Source organism: Manis pentadactyla, chromosome 4 (genome assembly GCF_030020395.1).
Source record: "Manis pentadactyla isolate mManPen7 chromosome 4, mManPen7.hap1, whole genome shotgun sequence".
Classification (NCBI taxonomy): domain Eukaryota; kingdom Metazoa; phylum Chordata; class Mammalia; order Pholidota; family Manidae; genus Manis; species Manis pentadactyla.
Window position 1 is genome coordinate 78954964 of NC_080022.1, and position 20408 is coordinate 78975371.

The 20408-nt window shown below is 33.0% G+C and overlaps 1 protein-coding gene across 6 annotated transcripts in view; it reads left to right on the forward strand.

Moving 5' to 3' along the window:
- Positions 1-17975, forward strand: part of BTBD8 (BTB domain containing 8) — a 110795-nt gene extending 92820 nt beyond the window's left edge. For all 6 annotated transcript variants that reach the window (XM_036906560.2, XM_036906561.2, XM_036906562.2 and 3 more), the window contains 9 exons: positions 1818-2000; positions 2704-2841; positions 3721-3850; positions 6305-6366; positions 10992-11700; positions 11947-12028; positions 12628-12767; positions 13527-15845; positions 17112-17975. In XM_036906560.2, the coding sequence (XP_036762455.2) occupies positions 1818-2000; positions 2704-2841; positions 3721-3850; positions 6305-6366; positions 10992-11700; positions 11947-12028; positions 12628-12767; positions 13527-15845; positions 17112-17578 (4230 nt within the window). In that variant the 3' untranslated portion in view covers positions 17579-17975. The remainder of the gene's footprint in view (positions 1-1817; positions 2001-2703; positions 2842-3720; positions 3851-6304; positions 6367-10991; positions 11701-11946; positions 12029-12627; positions 12768-13526; positions 15846-17111) is intronic.
- The last annotated feature ends 2433 nt before the right edge of the window (positions 17976-20408 follow it).

Consider the following 20408-nt stretch of genomic DNA (forward strand, 5'->3'; position numbering starts at 1 on the left):
TCATATATTCATATCAGTATGGAATAAGATCACATACCACCTTATCATTTATGTCCATATTTTAGTTTTCCAATATTTCCAAGCTGAATGTTGACAATTATTCTGTGTATCTGGATTTTTAAAAAGATATTACCATCATGGCAGGTAACATTGCATGTGTAGTAAGTACCTTGTAGATACCTGCCAAATTTATCTCAATACCCTACATATGGCTCTACTAACCAGAACAATCCCTATAGCAGAGCAAATCTAACTTATTGCCTTAAACTCTTAGTGATTGCAGTTACTCAGGAAGTCACCAGAGGAAGAAAGGATGATGATACTGAAAAAAAAAAAGACTTGAATTACAACAAAGTATGATTTTTTTTATTTTAATAAATAAAGCAAGGGAAATATAAATACATTTTAAAATAATTTTTGGTAAATGGGTGAATTTTTAAAGTTTTGATGTCAAGGATTAAATTTAATTTAGTTAGGAATTCACTTAGAGACCCTCAGTCTCTGATGATGCTGAGAGATCAACAAATATTTAAGTGCCTACTATGACTCAGTTTTATACTGGGCCCTGGAGATACAATTGTGAGGCAAACAGACATGATTTTATGCTCAATAAGCATACAGCCTAGTGAGAGACACAGATATTAATCAAATAGTTATGTTCATGATTGAATAATTACAAGTGAATGACGTGCTCTAAAGGAGAGGGACAGGTTCTCTGATGGCGTTATAAAGAATTTGATATAGCTATAGAAATCTGGGAAAATACAGTGCTTTGAGATCTGAAACATACAGGAGGTGTGCAAAGTTTACATCATGCAGCCTATGTTAAGATGTGTCGTTTCCAGATTTATCAGTTAGCTATTGCTATGTAACAATCCAAAAACTAAGTGGCTTAAAACTACAATTTATTATTTCTCACAATTCTGTAGGTTGACTGAATGATTCTTCTGATCTTGCCTGAGCTCAATCTTGGAGGTCCTTTCAGCTGGTAGTTAATTTGGAGGCTGTGTCTTCAGCTCCATGCAGTCTTTCTTATCCAGCTTCTCTATGCCTTGTGACTTCTTGAGATCTAGGCTCTGGAACTTGCACAGTGCCGCTGTGTGCAAGTAAGTGAAAAGGACAGTCTAGATTCAAGGAGTGAGGAAATAAAATCTACCATTTGAGGGATGGAGCTGTAGGGAATTTGTGACCATGTTTTTCAATCTACTATAGTCTATCAGATAAATACTTATTCAGTAAACAGCTATTCACAAGCACTGTTTAAAGAACTACAAATCAGACATGCACAAGATGTAATAATATATACATTGCCATTTTTTCATTTTCCTTGGAACATGTAGTATTTGTGAATTGTCACTCCATTTTCCATAGAGATCAGTATTTATGAACATCTTTCTTCCTATGGTACAAAAATGAATCATTATTAATAAAATATTAAAAGAAGAGTTTTACCTAATTAGTGTGGAGGAAGAAAATCACTGGGGGTTATAAGTAATTTTTAGCCTTTCTAAATTTGTAATAAAGAACACGTGTTTTATAGTCAGAAAAAAATTGAGGGTATGTCAGTGTAGTTCTGCAGTTATGCCTGATATCTATAAGCACAGAAGTTAAATTAGTAGAGAAAATCTCAGGGAAGTAAGGTTTTCTTTGTAGTTGTATTATGACTTTGCTCTCAGGTAAAATCACAAAAATATCAGGTACCTGGAATTTTTTTTTTTTTGTAGAAAACATCATAAGAGAACAAAAGTATTTGATTTGCTTAGTTATTTTATGAACACTGATCTAACATTTTCCACCAATATTTTTTAAATTATAAGAATGATAAGAATGCTGCTTTTCTTCTGATGGAAAGTGACAGGCTGATCATGAGTTTACCCAGAGTGAAGTGGACAGAAGTAGCATTGACTATGGCATCTCGGCTTCAAGAAGAATGTATTGCATTCATTATAAAAAACTTATCCAGGATCATTGAGAGTGAAAATTTTGCTCTTCTCTTACAGGTACTACCTCTAAAATTATACCCCATCTTTTTGTTCTAGTTATAATTATGTGAGAGTTTTTTAAAATGCAGGTTACCTTTGATTAAATTAGTATGACTTAAATAAATTCCATAGCAGATGGCATGTTTGCATCGGATTTAGAGCAGTGATGGACAGGATTTTTGGCTCAGGATAACGAAGGCAGGAGGGGACAGATTTGAGTGCCCTGGCAAGGTGCAGTGTAACTCTGCTCAACAGTAGCCCTCATCAGCATAAGCTATATTTTAGAAACCAGTCATAAAGATAATGTTTGATCATTAATACAATTATGGTCCATGCAAAATTCTCCGTCTTACTGGGGACCTATTTTCTCTAAACAGAGGTTTTAAATAAAGAGCTTATATTACCTGTTTCTAGGTTCTGTTTTGAAGACTATTTTGGTTCTTAAGAATGTGTGTGTGTGTGTGTGTGTGTGTGTGTGTGTGTGTGTGTGTGTGTGTGTGTATGTGTGTGCTCACACAGAGATTTTTTAACAAAGGAAAGGAATTATAATAATAGTTATTATTATAATGATATACTAATTATATTACTATTAACAAAGGAAATAAGATTTGTGGTTGACTTCAGCCAGTTATGAGGAATGGACTGCTGTTATGCCAGACCTTTACATTTCTTACACGTTTTATAGGTTTTCCTACTAAATACCAATTTCTGTGTTTTGTAGTCACAGGCAATGAGCAGCACAGCTGATCTATTGGACAAAATCTTAAAAGCAATTGAAGAAAACATTACCACTGAGAATAGTTGCTCTCTTCTTATGGCTCTGGACACATTACTGAGCTCTGACAGTACAAAGGAAATGGTATTGAATATAACAAAATTCTTCAATATAATGGAGTATTTGAACTGTTTTCAGATTTTAAAATATATTCACATTTTAAGTGTTGCATGGTTTGTTGAAACTAAATGATGGATACCTGAGGATTGATTATATTCTCTACTTTTGTGTATTTTTGGAATTTTCCATAATAAAAATTTTTAATTTCATATCACCAAATGGACTATTACAAGACTTCAGAATTTTGCAGTTTGGCTGGCTAATTCTAAACACAGTTTAGTACTTAGCAATATTAATTGGTACATCATAACAAGTATTTTTCCCTGGCCACTACATTAGAGTTCCTAAGTATAAAACTTACATAGAATTTTTAAGTTTTTTTTTTTTGATTTATAATCATCACTGTCTTTTATTTTTATAATATATTCTTAATTCTTTTTATCTTCAGAAAAAATCGTATTTAAAATTGAATTGACTAGTAAGAAAGCAAAATTAAAGCATTATTTGTTTTTAAATGCAATTAATCAGTGGAGAAAGCTAATTGAAAATATTCACATTTTGTATTTGTTCAACAAGAATGATAAAAATTTCTTCATATTTATTACTATTGCATGGAGTATTTGACCTTGCAATGTCATAGTTGATTTGAAAAGGTATTCATGTAAAGGCCATTGGTCATTTAAAATAATGTTTGGTGGAAAGGATAAGGTCTCACTTCACTTTCACGTTCACTATATAATTCTGTTGAGCAGTAAGCCTTCATAAATGTTCCCAACGATGAAAACAGTCTAAGTGATGACATCATTGATGTAGCTTAGGAGTAAGCAGATTCGGAAAGGAATAATGACTGGTTGCTATGACAATGTGGCTCTCACCAGCTGCTGATTTGTTGCTTGAACACAGGGTTTTACGTGCAAGATCCAGGCTCTGCGTGATAAGCTGTGGATCTTCCTGGTTCAGTCTTTCTATGCTGTTCGTCACACAGAAAGCTGGAAGCTGATGAGCACAGATGATCAACAGAAAATCCAAGCAGGTATGTTAGTCTTGAGATTTTTTATTCTTATGATCTTTGTGTCAAGAGTTATTTTGAGGGGATTCTAATAAGTGGTAGGATTAATTTTGTTTGCTTCTGTTCAATAATAGCTTGCTAACCGAAACTAGTGAGAGTATGTTTAGGCAGTTTTACTAAATCATGGGGCCTTTTTTTTGCTGTTCTTAGAAAATGAAACTCATTTCCTTAATATATATATATATATATATGTGTGTGTGTATGTGTGTGTGTGTTGTGTGTATATATATATAAAATTTTAATCCTACTCTATGTTAGCAATAATATTCTAGCCTAATTTGCTTAAAAGCAGTCTTGTAAAGAGATTACAAGGAAATGTAATTCACATAGAATAGATTACAAAACATAGGTTCCCTCTCTTTTTAAATATATTTTGACATAAACCTTTTCCATCTTTTGCATATGACATCATTTATTGTGGTTTCGCCTAGATTAGATGGTTTATTTCACAATTGATTGGTTCAGTGATATGGTGTGTGCTATTGCAGAGTGTCCCCCAGGAGCCGCACAGTGGTCTCTGACATTTAATAGTACCATTTGAAACATTAGCATTAAACAAAAGATGTATAATGCTCAGAATGTTTGTTTCAAAAATATTAAAATTTTGAGGGTATAGAACTAAAAATGGCTTCATGACTATTTTTTGGGTTAAAGCAGGTGCCTCAGAAAAAATATTGGCAGATTCAGCAAGTATACTTTTAAAAACATTTTAGTTAAGAGACTGTATTTTGTGAAGCAAATATTTTTGTACTAAACACATGAAAGCCTTATGTGATATAATCTTGACAGTACATTGTACATAGATATGTTACATTCTCTAATGGTATAGCCAGAATATGATTTGCTCTGTCTTGTGTTATGAGCATAATATGATAGTGTAGCTAGAAGTGATCTGAAGAGTAGTTTTCAAAGAAATTCCAACAAAATACTAAAAAAACAAAATCATAAAATAGCAGAAATCATGAGATGGTCTTTAGAAATTAGAAATTTCTTCCTTGTGACTATTTCTGTACTGATTTTTGGTAGTTTATCTTTACTATAAAATCTAATATATTATGAAGAAATAAGATTGGCATTCCATGAGTAGGTGTCATTCAACTCTCCTCTAGTTGGTAGTAAAGTTTATTTTTCTCCATTTTAGAAGATTTCATAATTAAGCTGGGCCTCAACAATGTTCTATATATTAATTCTTGAAAGTGCTATATATACATAATACATATATACCTACATATATGTAAAACAATATTATTGGTAATTGTACTAATTGTCAGAAAGAACTTTTCAATCTAATATGTCAGTGTAAAAGTAATTTTTTAAACCTTAAATATGTTGAATTATAAAGAGCCCTGACTTATGGATAATTACTGCATTGGGAAACCCCAGATAAAAGAATGATTCTAGGTTACCTTTGTTATAACGTTTCTTATATTCTAGTTAAGTTACTGACCTTTGGGAGAAGTCTTACATTAATTTCTTCTTATGTATTATTGTGCAAAGTCATCTGCTAACTACAAATCAGTTCTTACAATGCCATTTCCAGGATCTTGCTTTGTCTTATAGCACAGATCCTATAGAATAGAGATAAAAGATGCATAGTAGAGTTACAGATAATTTATTTTTCAGCAGCTGTTTTAATAAAAATCGATCATTTTTGGAGATATATATATATTTCTTCAAAATATTTTTTAAAGCCCCATAACTTTCAAAAGGAGGAAATATATTAGCTAAACTATATTTATAGTTCTCATCCCTTTATCTGTTTTCCTGATATCATTCAAATTCTTATATGAAAAACATATATATGTGAGTTCTCCAATAATTCCCATATAAGCCTAATCTATAAAATGAATTTTTTGTAATTCTAAAAAGAGTGATATGAGTCTGAGAATTGTTTCATGTTTTATTTTCAGCAGAACCTGATTCCTTTCTCTTCTCTTTCCTTCTTGCTCATGACTTGCCTGCAAAACCAGAAAATATTTGCATTTAATTTCATCAGAGTATTTTTACAGTTTTTAGGATAAACATTTTCTCATATAATGGTTTACAAAACATTACATTTGCCACGATCTTGAATTTTTTGAAATTTTGAAAACTAAATGAAATCAGTTATCTCTAAAATTTCACAGCTTGAGAAAATTCTGGTTTTTTGTAAATGTATGAATTCTCTCATGAGATTGTATATTTCTTATTTATTAATCTTAACATAAAATGCAAAGGGACCAGGAAATAAGATGAAAATGAGGTTCTTTAAAAAAAGATTATAAAATATAATAGGAAATTATTTATATGTACTTAATTGTTTTCAGCCTTTTTAAAGTTATTTCCATCAAAACATAACCTTTTTCTGGTGGCATACCCTTTACTTTTATGGTGATAATAGTGTTTCCCAAAAAAATAAATTACTGTTTCTTTCTGCAGCTGCATTCGACAAAGGTGATGATCGAAGACTTGGCAAAAAGCCTGTATTCAGTAGCTCTCAGGTACAATTTTTTAATTTTATAGGTCAAAATGAAAAATTACACCAAATAGTTTAAATTTTATTATTTTATTTCAGAATAATTTTTAAAAATCTATTTTATTAATGAAGGCTATTTCCTAATGAAAGTAATTTTGAGTCTTTTTTAATCAAGTAAACATTCCATAAATTTTTAAACGATGTGAATTTTGATAGCCAGCTGGCTTAGGAAGTGAGATATTGCATACATTTTTATGTCTTTGAAAACTTTTTTGGCAACTAATATATTGGAGCTATTCCAGTAGCTCTAGAAAATTGTCTAGAATTCTAGACCTAATTCCATGTGTATTTTTCTAATTAACCTACTTCATAGAAAAGAGGACTTAGTTGTCCCAGTTTTCTACATACTAAGATTTTAATTGACATAATATATTTCTGGTGTGAAAAAGCAGTTAGTACCAAGGGTATAGTTTTGTTTTACTTTAAAAGCTACTTGGTGTGCTTCTGTGAGGTATCTAAAGTAGTTAAACTCAGAAACAAGAAGTGAAATGGTGGTTGCTACGGGCAGTGGGGAACAAGGAAAAAGGAAATTGTTGTTTAAGGGTACAGAGTTTCAGTCATACAAGATGATAAAGTTCTAGAGATCTGTTGCACAAACAAGGTGCATATAGTTAACATAACTGTACTATACACTTAACAATGGTTTAAACGGTAGATTTTATTTTTTTACCATGCACAGTGTTACTTGGTGTGTTTGTTAAAATGTGAAATACATTTTCTTTCCTCAGAATGTTATTAATGATTGTAGAGTTTCTCAAGCTAACTTACAGATGATCACTTAGTAATATATGGAGTATGAAATTATACTAACTTAGTACATGTATTCCTGTGACATGGAGATACATATTGAGAGTTTCAGTTTGGGATGCAAATAACATACTGCCCTTGCAGAGTAGAATAGGAAATCTTTCTTTTTCATCAGCCAATAGACAGGAGCTCATATACCCCAAGCCACAACTGAGAGCTCTCACGGCTTAAGGCAGAGGTCCAGTTCCCAATATCATGGGTGAGAAACTGTGGGACACTGGAGATTTTTGCCAGTAAACCTCCTAGTACGATTTCCCAAAGTATAATCCACAGCAAAGCAGCTCTATCATATGTTTCATCTAAGAACATCTAGTGTCAACTAAGTTTGAGAATTACTATATGTGATAGCACCTCTTAGAAACTAATGATGCACATTAGCAGCTTAAAAGCTCTGAGAAACACTATAGTGAAAACATTTTTTAATTATTTTACCCAGAATTTCCCCATATTTTATAACCATGGAATACCACTAAACTTCCCTTCAGTTCCACCTCAGCATATTATATAGTTCCACAGAACATACTCTAGGAAATGGTACATTAGGACATTTTTTTCTGTGTACAGTGCCCTGTTACATCTACTGGTTTTTTTTTAAGGCCCCAGGAATGAGCCTTCCTGCTTTCCTTTCCCCTCTTCTACTGTTATCAACCAGGCTTTACCTCCATCCTTGCCTTAACCAAAAGTGAAACAAAGTGTTATTGCTCTTCCTTACCTTCTTGACTTTCAGGTTGTCCAAGGGTTTATACCGCTAATCACAACAGGAAGGAAACAGGGTGCTATGTTTCCCTCAAAAGGGCAGTAGCATACTGAAATGGGTGCTGGACACAGAATCAGAAGAGTTCAAATCATGACTTCACATTTATTGTCTGTGTCATCCATGAGCCATAGTTTCATTATCTGTAAAATGGATTAATAAAACCTAACAGGATTATTGTGAAAATTAAGTGAAGTAATTTGTGTGCAGTTATTTGGTGTGTAGTAAATACTCAGTAAGTGCACCATGAATAAATGTATATTCAAATCTGCTGGAGGTGGGAGAAAATTAATGAGATAAGACAGCAAAAGGTTTAAGAAGAGTGCTTTTACTGAAATACTTAAGGATAAAATTATATGATGTCTGGGATTTGCTTTAAAATAAAATGAAGGTAGTCATATATGAAAAAAACAAAGAAAGTTGGCCCAGAGCTGATAAGCTGGCTAATGGGTACATGGGGGTTCACTATATTGTTCTGTCTTCTATGCTTAAATTTTTCTATAATACAGTTAAACAGAAAAGGAATAGTACTGAATTGAAAGGATAATCTAAAAGGAATGCTTTAGGTTATCCTCTTTTTCTCATTTTTGTCAGTAGCATGTGATGACCTTTCCATATAAGACCTTGAATATAAGATATATATGTAAACTTTGCAATTGTAAGTCAGAGACTGTCTAGAAATATCAATACATGGAATCCTCATCATGCTATGCTATGTTAATGTGAAATTTCTAAAGGAATGTAGTTACCTCATATACTAGACAGAGCTCACCCATAATAGGATGCTTTAAAATAGATTCAAGGATAGAGTAATTAAGTGGGATCAGTTTTAATAGTGGGAAAGGTCTAAAATCAGAAGTCTACCTGGTTTTAAAATAGAGAAATTATATTTTGAGCTAAGATTTGATCAGAAAACAAAAAATATTTTTTTGTTTAGTGTTAAAAATGATTTTCAACCCTATTTTATCTTTATAAATATATAGAATCTTAGAACACTGCACTGAATAGGACCATTCTCCACCCTGTAGACATGCATAACCCAGAGATGTTAATGACTTCTTAAACATCCAAAGTCAGCTAAAGGCAAAGCTAGGATGGGAATGTAATAATTCCTTTATAATTCCTTGCTTTTTCCCAAACTTAGCCAGTTTAATACTTATTATGAATGTATGTATTAATCTTGAACAACACAGGGGTTAGGAGCACTGACCCCCTGCACAGTCAAAAATCCATGTATAATTTTTGACTCTCCAAAAACTTAACTGACAGCTTACTGTTGACCGAAGCCATATTGATAACATACACAATTAACACATATTTAGTATGATATATTTTTATATACCATATTCTTACTATAAAGTAAGCTAGAGAAAAGAAAATGATTTTCAAATTGTCACAATTTCCAAACATCTTCCAGTCTATTTACTGCAGAAAATCCATGTATAAGTGGCATGTGCAGTTCAAACCATGTTGTTCAAAGATCAACTATATATGTTACCTTTACCTTGAACAACTTTTAGGGTAATTAGAAGCTTTCTATTTTTAGAAATAATTAGACCTTGAGCTGTGCATCAATATGCTTAGGTTTAAGATCAGTCATCACAATTTTTTGAGTACCCATTATGTGGTGAACACAGTGCTAAGGCATACAAAGATGAAGACCACACAGAATCTGCCTCATACCTCTACAATCTCCTAAAGCTTTCCAAAGAGGGTGAAAAAAGTTTTTACATAATGGCAATATAATCTTAAAACTTTATTTTACAATTCGTACCAATTTTTAACTTTTTGTTGTTCCTTTCCATAGCAAAGTTGGTTCAAACCAAAATGATGAAGTAGGTGCATTTGTCTTCAGTGCTTTTCTATTTTCCCCATTTTACCTATTTTACCTATTTCCTCCAGATAGCCAATACTGTATTACTATCTTCTTTCTTCCAAAAACCAAACTTTTCAGATGTAATGTGTTATGTTTCCAAGTGTTTTTTTTTTTTTAACACAACTGAATCTTTAGTGATAAAATTTCTGGCATTTGAGATAGGATTGAAGAGAGTATTTTGGTGAAAATCTTTATACTGTCTTTCAAATACGACTTAGATAGGTAGCTGCTTAAAGCAGTAAATCATGAACTCTAAGTCCTAGTTCCATCCCTTGTCAGCATGGACCTTGGGTAAATCACACACGTGTTTTAATCCCTAGTTTCTTGTCTAAGAAATGGACATAGCAACAGGAGCTTCTCATAGGGTTGTTGGGAGGGTTTAGTGAAATGATGTATGAAGGGGTTTTAGCACAGAATCTGTTAGTGGGCCCTTAAAAAACAGTGGATATTGTTCTCATTCACCCAAGGCATCCTGACACCTTTAGATATTAATCTCTACCATAACTTCATAAACTTTAAGTACTATGTCTTTTTAAATAGTATTGCCTTTTAATTTTTTATGCTGTATTTCAGATTTGATTCAGGTAATGTGGCCAAAGATATATTCAAATGATCAAAGGTGATTCAAGTCTTACGGATGAGTAAGCTGTGGCACACGTGTTTGTTGGATTATCACTCAGCCATACTTGCCATTTACAATGCAGATGAACCCAGAGGTATATTAGGCTAGTGAAATCAGAGAAAGATAAAAACCATATGATTTCACTTATATGTGGAATTTTAAAAAGAAGCCTACAAACAAAACAAATAAATTGATAAATACAGAGACCAGACTACTGGTTGCCATAGGAAACAGGGGTAGGGGATGGGTAAAATAGGTTAAGGGGAAAATTAATGAAAATATTTGATATCTTGATCTGGATGATGGTTATATGAGTGTATACACTATGCCAAAATTCATTGAGCTATACACTAAGATTTGTACATTTTATTGTATGTACCTCAGTTTAAAAAAATACATAATCCAAGTTTTGAGTGGCCCTAAATCATTACATGAACTTTGCTTTTTCCTCTTTAAAAACTGGCTTATTGACACACAATAGATGTTGAAGACTTCAGTCAAGTTACAAAGTATTTTTTTTCTTCTTTGTAGCAAAGGAGACACGTTTCTGACTCTGATGTTATAAAAAACAAATTTTGGGAAGGAAATAACAAGAAAGAGTGTTGGAGTTATACCTCTGCTAATCAAAAGATGAAATCAGATGGATTAGGAGCATCAGGACATTCATCAAGTACGAATAGAACTACTATAAGTAAAACTTTGAAGCATGATGATGATCTAAAAGAAAAGGATGGTACAAAAATAGCATCAAAAATTACAAAAGAATTAAAAACTGGGGGAAAAAATGTCTCTGGAAGGCCAAAAACTATAATAAAGCTCCAAACAGAAAACAACGCTAATGCAAAGTCAGGAAACATGTCACCTAGACAAGCTGTGGAAAGAGCAACAGCAGCAAATGGACAGAAACACTCATTAAATGGGAAAGGAGTGAGAAATCAGGAAGGGAAAATTGCAGGAGCCAGACCCAAGGTACTCACTGGGAACCTAAATGTGAGAGCCGAAGCCAAGCCTGTGAGCAAAGTGACGGGAAAACAGTCTCCTTGCGGCGGCGCTGTGGGACACTCCCGCAGAGCTGCAGATTCCCGGACTGGATCATTCATGCCCACTGAATGCCTGGGTGACCCACAGGAGAATGGATCAGTAGGAGAGGAGACATCTTCTGGGCATAAACTGTCTCTTCGTGAATCTCCAGGACAGACAATGAAAAGCAGTATAGAAAGTATTAAAACTTCCACTATAGGTGAGTTTTAGTACTCTTAAGTTTTAGTAGCTCCTAGCAATTAAAGTTCCTAGAAAAAGATGAACCTGACTTTTACTTAGTTTCAACTGCCAAAAAAAGTATTTATGTATTCATGTAACCTGAGAGAAAATACACTTCCTTCCACAGTAACACTTAATTTTGTATGTAGTGTCTGACCAGTGAACTTACACATATTTTTACATATTTAGTGTTCTGTCTCCTGACTCACTTTTTCTTAATTTACAGCATCAAAATCTCAACCTGTTTCAAAAGTTACCAATGGAACTCCTGATAAAAACAGCCATGAACAAGAAACAAGACTTAACCAGTAAGTCTTCATTCATTGCTTTACCTATACATTAGCTTTCTCTGAAAGTTAGTTGTATACTAATTTCTAGTTAAATATTTTTAAGACTTCTCCTTTGTTAGACGAGTTAATGTATTTACACAATGATATTTTAGAACTTTTATTTATTAAAAGAAGTATATTCATGCAAAATGATTGATACAAAATGGTAGAAAAATATATTTGTGACACTTGATTGTATCTGATCTAGTTTTATAAACTTAATGACTTACAAGCATATGGTTTTTGTATATTTTCAGAGATATATTTTTTATTTCTTTATGAGAAAATATATAGGGTTGTATATGGGTCTTTTAAAAGTTCATCCAGGATAGGTAGGTCACAGGGAAGGCAGAACTGCACAGAGAAGACAAATAGTGACTCTGTAGCATCTTACTGCACCGATAGACAGTGACTGCAGTGGGGTGGGAGGGGAATTAATAATATGTGTGAATGTTGAAACCACAATGTTTTTCATGTGAAACCTTCACAAGATTGTATATCAATGATACCTTAATTTAAAAAAAAAGTTCATGTGTTCAAATCTCCTTGTAATACTGAATGCAAATAATTTTTCTTAGTGTGCCAAAGAAGGTCACTAGCAAAGGCTATAGTGATCCAGTACCACAGGCAATTTTAAAGAAAAGAGGAAATGGCAATGGATTTGCTACAGTTCAGCAGAGAACAAAGAACACCTCATCTAATCTTGCTAAAATTCAAGGTAAAGCTGAAATAGTCCTGGGTATTACATTGCTTCCTTGTTTAAACTGAATAAGCAGAACTCTGATTTGGAACTTCAACAGCAAATAAATTATAGCATGGTTTCACTCATTTTATCTTATTTTATTTTATTTTTTATTTTTTTGGTTTAATTCATTTTATATTCATTTCTACTACAGAGATGATATTTTTAGTTTTAGTTTCTGGTTTCTACTACATATCAGTTATAGTTTCTACTGCGTATCTAAGTTGTTACTTAATGAGCTATAATAATGAAATGATAATAAGAATTTTTTTTCATTAAAAATAGTTTTGTTCATGTCTGAGGGAAAAAACAACAATTTCAACATTTCTATTTTATGCTTAGCTTGATTCTTTATTCAGCTGTGTGGAACACAATCTTTTTTTCCTCAAAAACTTCAAAGGGAAGACCTTTCCTTTTCTTTTGATACAAGAAAATCAGGTGTTTCCACCCCAAAATATTAATGCAAATCCAATTCTGGCATAAGGATCAAGGCTCTTGAGGAAGAGAGATCCTGTTTTAGTAATTTTACTAAGATGTTGGAATAGTCCCTTTATATTTGTAATAGAAAAATATTTTCTTTTTTTATCATGTCACTAATTCCTAATCTGTAACTGCCCATTTGATCAGAGATACATTACCATTTCATTGTTTTATTTTATTTTTGTTTAAAGTAATTTAAGAACAAATACTGAATTTCATGCACAAACTTTAAAGTGTATTTTTAAATTTCCTTAGGATCTCAAGGAGAGTCACCAAATTCAGTAAGATCTTCAGTCTCTTCAAGGCAGTCTGATGAAAATGTGACAAAATTGGACCACCGTACAACTACAGATAAACAAACACCTAAGAGAAAAATTGTCAAGCAAGGATACACAACTTTGCCTAAGGTTAATGCAAAAATTGTGGCAATGCCTAAAATCCTAAGTCAATCTAAGAAAGGTGAGACTTTGAATAGTAAAGATTCAAAACAGAAAATGCTTCCTGGACAGGTTATATTGAAGACTCAGCCGTCTTCTCAAAAACCTTTAAAAAGTGAAACATCTGTTGTCCAAAAAAGTGTGCTTCCTGTTGTACATGATAATAATAGCAAGGGCAGTATTTCTGAACAGAAGCCTCACAAACCTCTAATTAATCTCACATCTGAAATCAGCCGTATGGGAGTATTCCAGTCATCATGCAAACTTGATGCACATGAGCTAATAGACAATCAAGAAAAAGAGAAATTAGTGTTAGAAAGTCAAGATATTTCAAATCTGGATAAATCAACAAAACATGAACTGGAATCAAAACAAATTTATTCAGATAAAAGTGAAACAAAATTTTCCAGTGACAAAGACACAAATCATTGCAACACAACTAAAATGCATTGTCATTCTAGTGGCAGCGATAATGTAGATCTAAAACTTTATAGCACTGCTGCCCTAAAATCCATGACTTCAAATCTAAATGAAAAATCCTTGAACTCTAATCCAGTTTGTGATTTAAATTTAACAAATGCAGAACAAATCCATTCACTATCAGATAGGGAGAATCAAGCAGGGAGAAAAGAAACAAACAAAAAACTAAGCATTAAATATGTGAAAGATGTTTTACCTTGTGTTTCTGAAAGGACAAATGGTACTTTAAATTCTGTTCAAGATGACAGAAACTCTAAAATTCATGTAGAAGAACAGACAGTTCCTAGTCAGTTGTCTGATGACTCTGCTATGAATGAAGACAAACATGCTCCAGCTGACTCAGCTGTTTCCTCTAAGTGTATTTTGGAACAAATATCAGGAAAAAATTATCCTAAAGGCATGGAGACAGCAGAAACACCAGACAGCCATGGAAGTCCAGAAACCCCACTCATGAGCCACTGGAGTTCAAGCACCAGTGTCCTGCCTCCAAAAGAGAGCCCTGCATCTGACACGGGGAGTGCCACCACTTCCTCTGATGACATAAAGCCCCGGTCGGAAGACTATGACGCTGGGGGGTCTCAGGACGATGACGGGTCCACGGACAGAGGCATCTCTAAATGCGGCACTATGTTGTGCCGTGATTTTCTTGGTCGGAGTAGCAGCGATACCAGTACTCCTGAGGAATTAAAAATATATGATAGTAACTTAAGAATTGAAGTGAAAATGAAAAAACAAAGTAGTAATGATCTTTTCCAAGTTAATTCGACAAGTGATGATGAGATTCCTAGGAAAAGGCCAGAAATTTGGTCTCGATCTACAGTAGTCCACCCTAGGGAAAAAGAAAATATTCCACGAGGTAGTGTCCAGTTTGCTCAGGAAGTAGATCAAGTTTCCTCCTCAGCAGATGAAACAGAAGATGAAAGATCTGAAGCTGAAAATTTCTCAACATCTAACTCAGCTCCTCAACAGTTTCAAGGGATAATTAATTTAGCTTTTGAAGATGCAACTGAAAATGAAAGTCAGGAGTTCTCTGCAACTAAAAATTTTAAAAGGTCAGTTTTACTTTCAGTAGATGAATGTGAAGAGCTAGGGTCTGATGAAGGGGAAGTACATACTCCGTTTCAGCCTTCTATAGATTCTCTTTCTCCTTGTGATGTTTTCGATGTCATTCCTCATGAACATCATGGAGGTACGCGCTATTCCAAATTCTCACAAGGAAGTGAAGGTAGTATTTTAGAATGTAAACAAGGTAAAGGCCATAGTACATATCCAAATGAAAGCTCTCTCTGGGGTCCTTGTAGCACTGACTCTTCAAGAACAGATAAACAGAGTGCTTCAGCCACAGAAAATAAGTACACAATAGATGTTCTGTCCAAAGGAGGCAGACACCTTCTTCCAGAAGATAAAAAAGGAAACAGTGGAAGCAATGTAGATAGTGACTTTCAGCAATGCAGCAAACTCCCAGATAGTGATATAAAATCTCAAGGAAGGCCATGTCATTTGGAGCTTCATCAGAGAGAACCCAATTCTGACATTCCAAAGAACAGCTTGACAAAATCTCTGGACTCCTGTCGGAGTCAGCTTCTGCCTCAGGAAGGTCAAGGGAGAGAGAACCATTCTACAGCTACTAAAAAAGCTAACATTGCTTTTTCTGCAGGTAATGTACAGAAATAGAAATATTAAGTCCATAAGAAAATGAGTTTATAGACTTTCAAAGTTGTATGTAGTCCTGAATGTTATATTTTAGTTAGATAGAATAATTACATAACAGATTGAAATTTTAAATGAAATCTTAAATTTCTTAGTGATATAAAAATTAGCTAGTTACTCTTTATTGTTTACTTAAAATCCTAGTGCAGATTTAATATCTAGTAAAAATTTTGATTATTAATTAGAACTAACCTAATGAGAGATTTTACATGAAAAAATAAAGAGAAAAACTTAGTTTAATATTGTTTAGTTATTTATGTCTAATTTAACATAAGAATTCTTGTCTATCAGAAGTTTTATTATACATTGGATATGATTTATGGTCTATGCTAGTATGTATTTCAGAGGGCTGTGCAATAACTATAGTAATATGTAGCTAAAAGCACTTAACTTTTAACTAGATTAATTATTACAATTTATATACATTTTACAGAGATTAAGACTATCAGGATCACTATAATTCTATTCTAAAATTTTAAAATAAAAAGATAAATTTCCTGAAAGAGATTATATTTAAGAGCAATGATAATATATGAAAAGAGCTCAGGCTTATTTCATATGTATAGATGATTTCCTGTCTAATTGTTTTGTGTGTTTTGTCTTCCTTATTACAGTAATTTGAAATAATGACCCAGATTTAATATGCAATAGTGGCTGATTGAGTAGCTATTGTATATGTGAACTAGAAAAATACTGATCAATAGTTCCTGTTCAGCAAAATCATGAGAACTTGGAACTTACACTTTTTTGTTTGTCCTTCCCTGCATCCCCCTTTGCATGTGCATTATACAAATAAGGCTTTAGATAAAGTGTATTTATTCCCTTTGGAACTCACTTACCTTAAAAGTCACTGTCAAATGACCGTGTGTTTTTTCCTCTTTAAGTTTCTACTGTAGTGAATTAGATATATGTACACATTATATGTTTATGTTTAAATAATTTCTGTTTCCTGTATCACAAGTTTTCAAATTAAAGTATGGAGAATTATTGCTGCCTATGTTGATTTTGCTGCTAAACATTATCCTTGAGTTTTTTTTTTTAACAAAGAAAAAGAAATGCCTCAAAAATCTTGTCAATTTTGTATAAATGTCATTTTTCCTGTTCTATTTGTTTTGGACTATACTGTTAAACTGTGTTAATAATGTTCTACAAAACTCTGAGGGGTACCAACATGTGCAGTTTTCACATTATATAGTATTATGAATTATTTCAGGAGACATAGATGATTGTGACACACTGGCACAAAGCTACTGTGACCATCGGCCTTCAAAAACCCTCTCTCCAATATATGAGATGGATGTAACTGAAGCATTTGAGCAGAAAATGGAATCAGAAACACATGTTACAGACATGGATTTTGAAGATGTTCACCACTTTGCAAAACAAGATTGGACATTATTAAAGCAACTGCTCTCTGAACAGGATTCAAACTTAAATATTACAAATTCTGTTCCTGAAGACTTAAATTTAGCACAGTATCTAATCAATCAGACACTACTTTTAGCACGAGACAGCTCAAAACCTCAGGGTAAAGCACATGTTAACACTTTGAACAAATGGAGTGAACTAACCTCTCCACTTGATGATTCCTCAGCAAGTATCACCATGGCTAGTTTTTCCTCTGAAGAGTGTTCACCCCAAGGGGAATGGACAATTCTGGAACTGGAAACTCAGCATTAAAAGTATTAACACTTTGAAAAATTTTGAATTATGCCACCACTTTATTTTTTGATGCTTCTATTATATCTAAATGACAATTGCATTAACCAGAGATAGACTGTCCTTAATATGGAAGGATTCTTTCCACTTTACTGAGGTAAACATAGTTTATTTATTAATATGATATCACATATAGAAAGTGTTTTTCTAAAATTTTTGAGCATGTTTTCTTAATTATTAGACAAATTGGAAGACTTATAAGGAAACCCATCCTTCAGTTTTCTTTCCTAACTGATCTGTTATTACTTGTTTATCATTCAAGAATTTAAAATGTGAATGCACAAGTAGATCAGTACATTTTTACTCTGCATATGGTAACACAGTAATTTAACAATAAAAACTTACTGTGCTTGTGTCAGTTTATGTAGAGTTTATCTGTAACACTGAAACTCAGGTTGGTGCGCTTGAGGCTGATAGCCAAATATTAGCAAAAACCTTTGCTTTCCTAACAATCCAGGTCCAGGATATTGTGAAGTAAATGCATCAAACTTCAATCACATTGTAACTAAAGGAAATCCAGAGAAAGACATATGCCCTTGTTTAAAAGAAGTGGGAAAATTGTCCATCTGTTCTATCTGTATAGTTACAGTTACTATCCATTTTCCATTCCATATTAAAGAGATTTGGGAACTGTACCTGCAACAAACTTATACTAAATACTTACTTGAAAATGGGTACAAGAGGCATTTGAGTTACTGAGTTAAATTTGCTACTGGAGAGTGAACACTTGGGTACCTACTTAGTAGTGGTGGGCATTGCCCTTAGGATGAGACTTAGTAGAATTAGCCTCTCAGGCTCTTTTTGTTTTGTTTTTTAATGAGGTACATATAGTAAAACGCACAAACCTTCATGTACAGCTTGATGAATTTTGACATGTACCTACACTCACATAACCATTCCTCTCTCAAAGCTTTATAACTAACTTGTAATTTTTCTAAAATACACTAGAAGTCAGGAAACCTTTTGGTTGAGAATTCCTTTTCTAAATTAACAAAATTTTCAACAAATAATCAACAAGAGAGTGAATAAGCATATTGAATCTCAATATCACTAAGGCATGATCATTTGTTATTCTTACACTAACTCGTTATACTACAAATTTGCTATGCCTTTTTTAACTAGAAGCTCTGCAGGGGGCACTCATTCATTCAGTCAAGAAATGGGCATTGGTTGTAGACATTCAGGAGCAAAGGTTTGATTCCTATCCCCTTTCCTCGCAAAAAAGAGTACCATTTCTACTGACAGGAAAAACCATACAAGAAAAAGTTTTAATACATCGCAACAACTTTGTATTTTTGAGCTGGGTGGGAATTTAGAGGTTAGTGTGATCCCTTCAAATTCCAAAGGAGGGTTCTGAAGCCCAGAGGAACTAAGGTAGCCCAAGGTCTCGCAGGTAATTTGTGGGCTAGAATCCATTATTCTTTCATTGTTTTTTTTTATTTTTACAGTTTGATTGATACAGTTCATTTGATTTTTACCATAAAACCTGAGTACAAATATAGTTCATAGTACAAAGAAGTGGCATATGATAGAGTCAGAAACAGTACAAATTTCCAAAACATTTTCTTTATCTCCAAATGTGAAATTGTTTAAAATTTTATTTTTAATAAACTACCTCAGAAGTTCACAAATTTATAATTGAAGCTTTTTTCTTTCCCAGTTTCAAGGTCTTGAAAACTTTCTTCTTAAACTATTAGATATTAAACAGCTATTCAATTTCATGTCACATATGCAAATAGATAATAGGGAGGGCATTTTACTTAAGTAGTGACCTCTTAGGTAATTTAAGGATATGTGTGTGCTCGTACCATGCTCTGGGATTCCTTGGGCTAGTTCTTCATTATTCAGCAAACATATATTGAAAAATAATTGCTAACATTTATTTAGCCTTTATTGTATGTCACTGTGCTAAGTAAATGTACATTAAAATTTAATTCTCAACAATTCTATAAGGTATGTCTTCTTATCTTTATTTTACACGTGAGGAAACTGATGTATAGTCATTATTGTGAATGAGCCACCCTAGTGGAAGAAACTAAAAAAGAAATAGCACACTATATTACTATTTGGTAAGATAACAGTTGTATATGGTCAGAGTTGTAGAAGCCCAGAGGGGGAAGCTACGAACAGCTTCTCAGGAAGAGATGAGAAAAAGCTGCCTAGAGTGCGTAACCTTCAGTAAGTGCTTCAGAATTTTTATAAAGAAGGGGTTTAATGGCTGCAATCTAGTTAAAAGAGTAGGCCAGGGATCTTAGCTTGAAGATGCAGTTGTATAGAAAGTTCTTTGCTTTTACTTAAATGGTATGTTGCAGATCAATAAAAATAGAACTATTTTTATTTTTTTAGTTGTATTTTTTTATTAAAGTTTCATTGATATACAATCTTATGATGGCTTCATATAACTATAGTTTCAACAGTCAACCATATTATCAAGTCCTCACCCCCTCTATTGCGGTCACTGTCCATCAGCATAGTAAGATGCTATTGAGTCATTACTTGTCAAAAATAGAAGTATTTTTAAAAGGTGCTTTTACAGTTTACATGCAATTGTAAAAACTTCAATAATCTGTACCAAAGAAAATCTTTTTATTTTGATTTAGGTTGCTTGTGGAGGACTGATAAAGATTCTGGAGAGAGTCTAAAAGCATAGTCTCTGTCCTTGAACATCTCAGTTTTGTGAGAAAGAGATTTTTAAGCAAAAATTTCAAAATTGTGATGTTACGTGTCATAGTAAAACACTATACAAAGTGTATATATAAAACACTGGTATATATAAAACACTATACCAGGG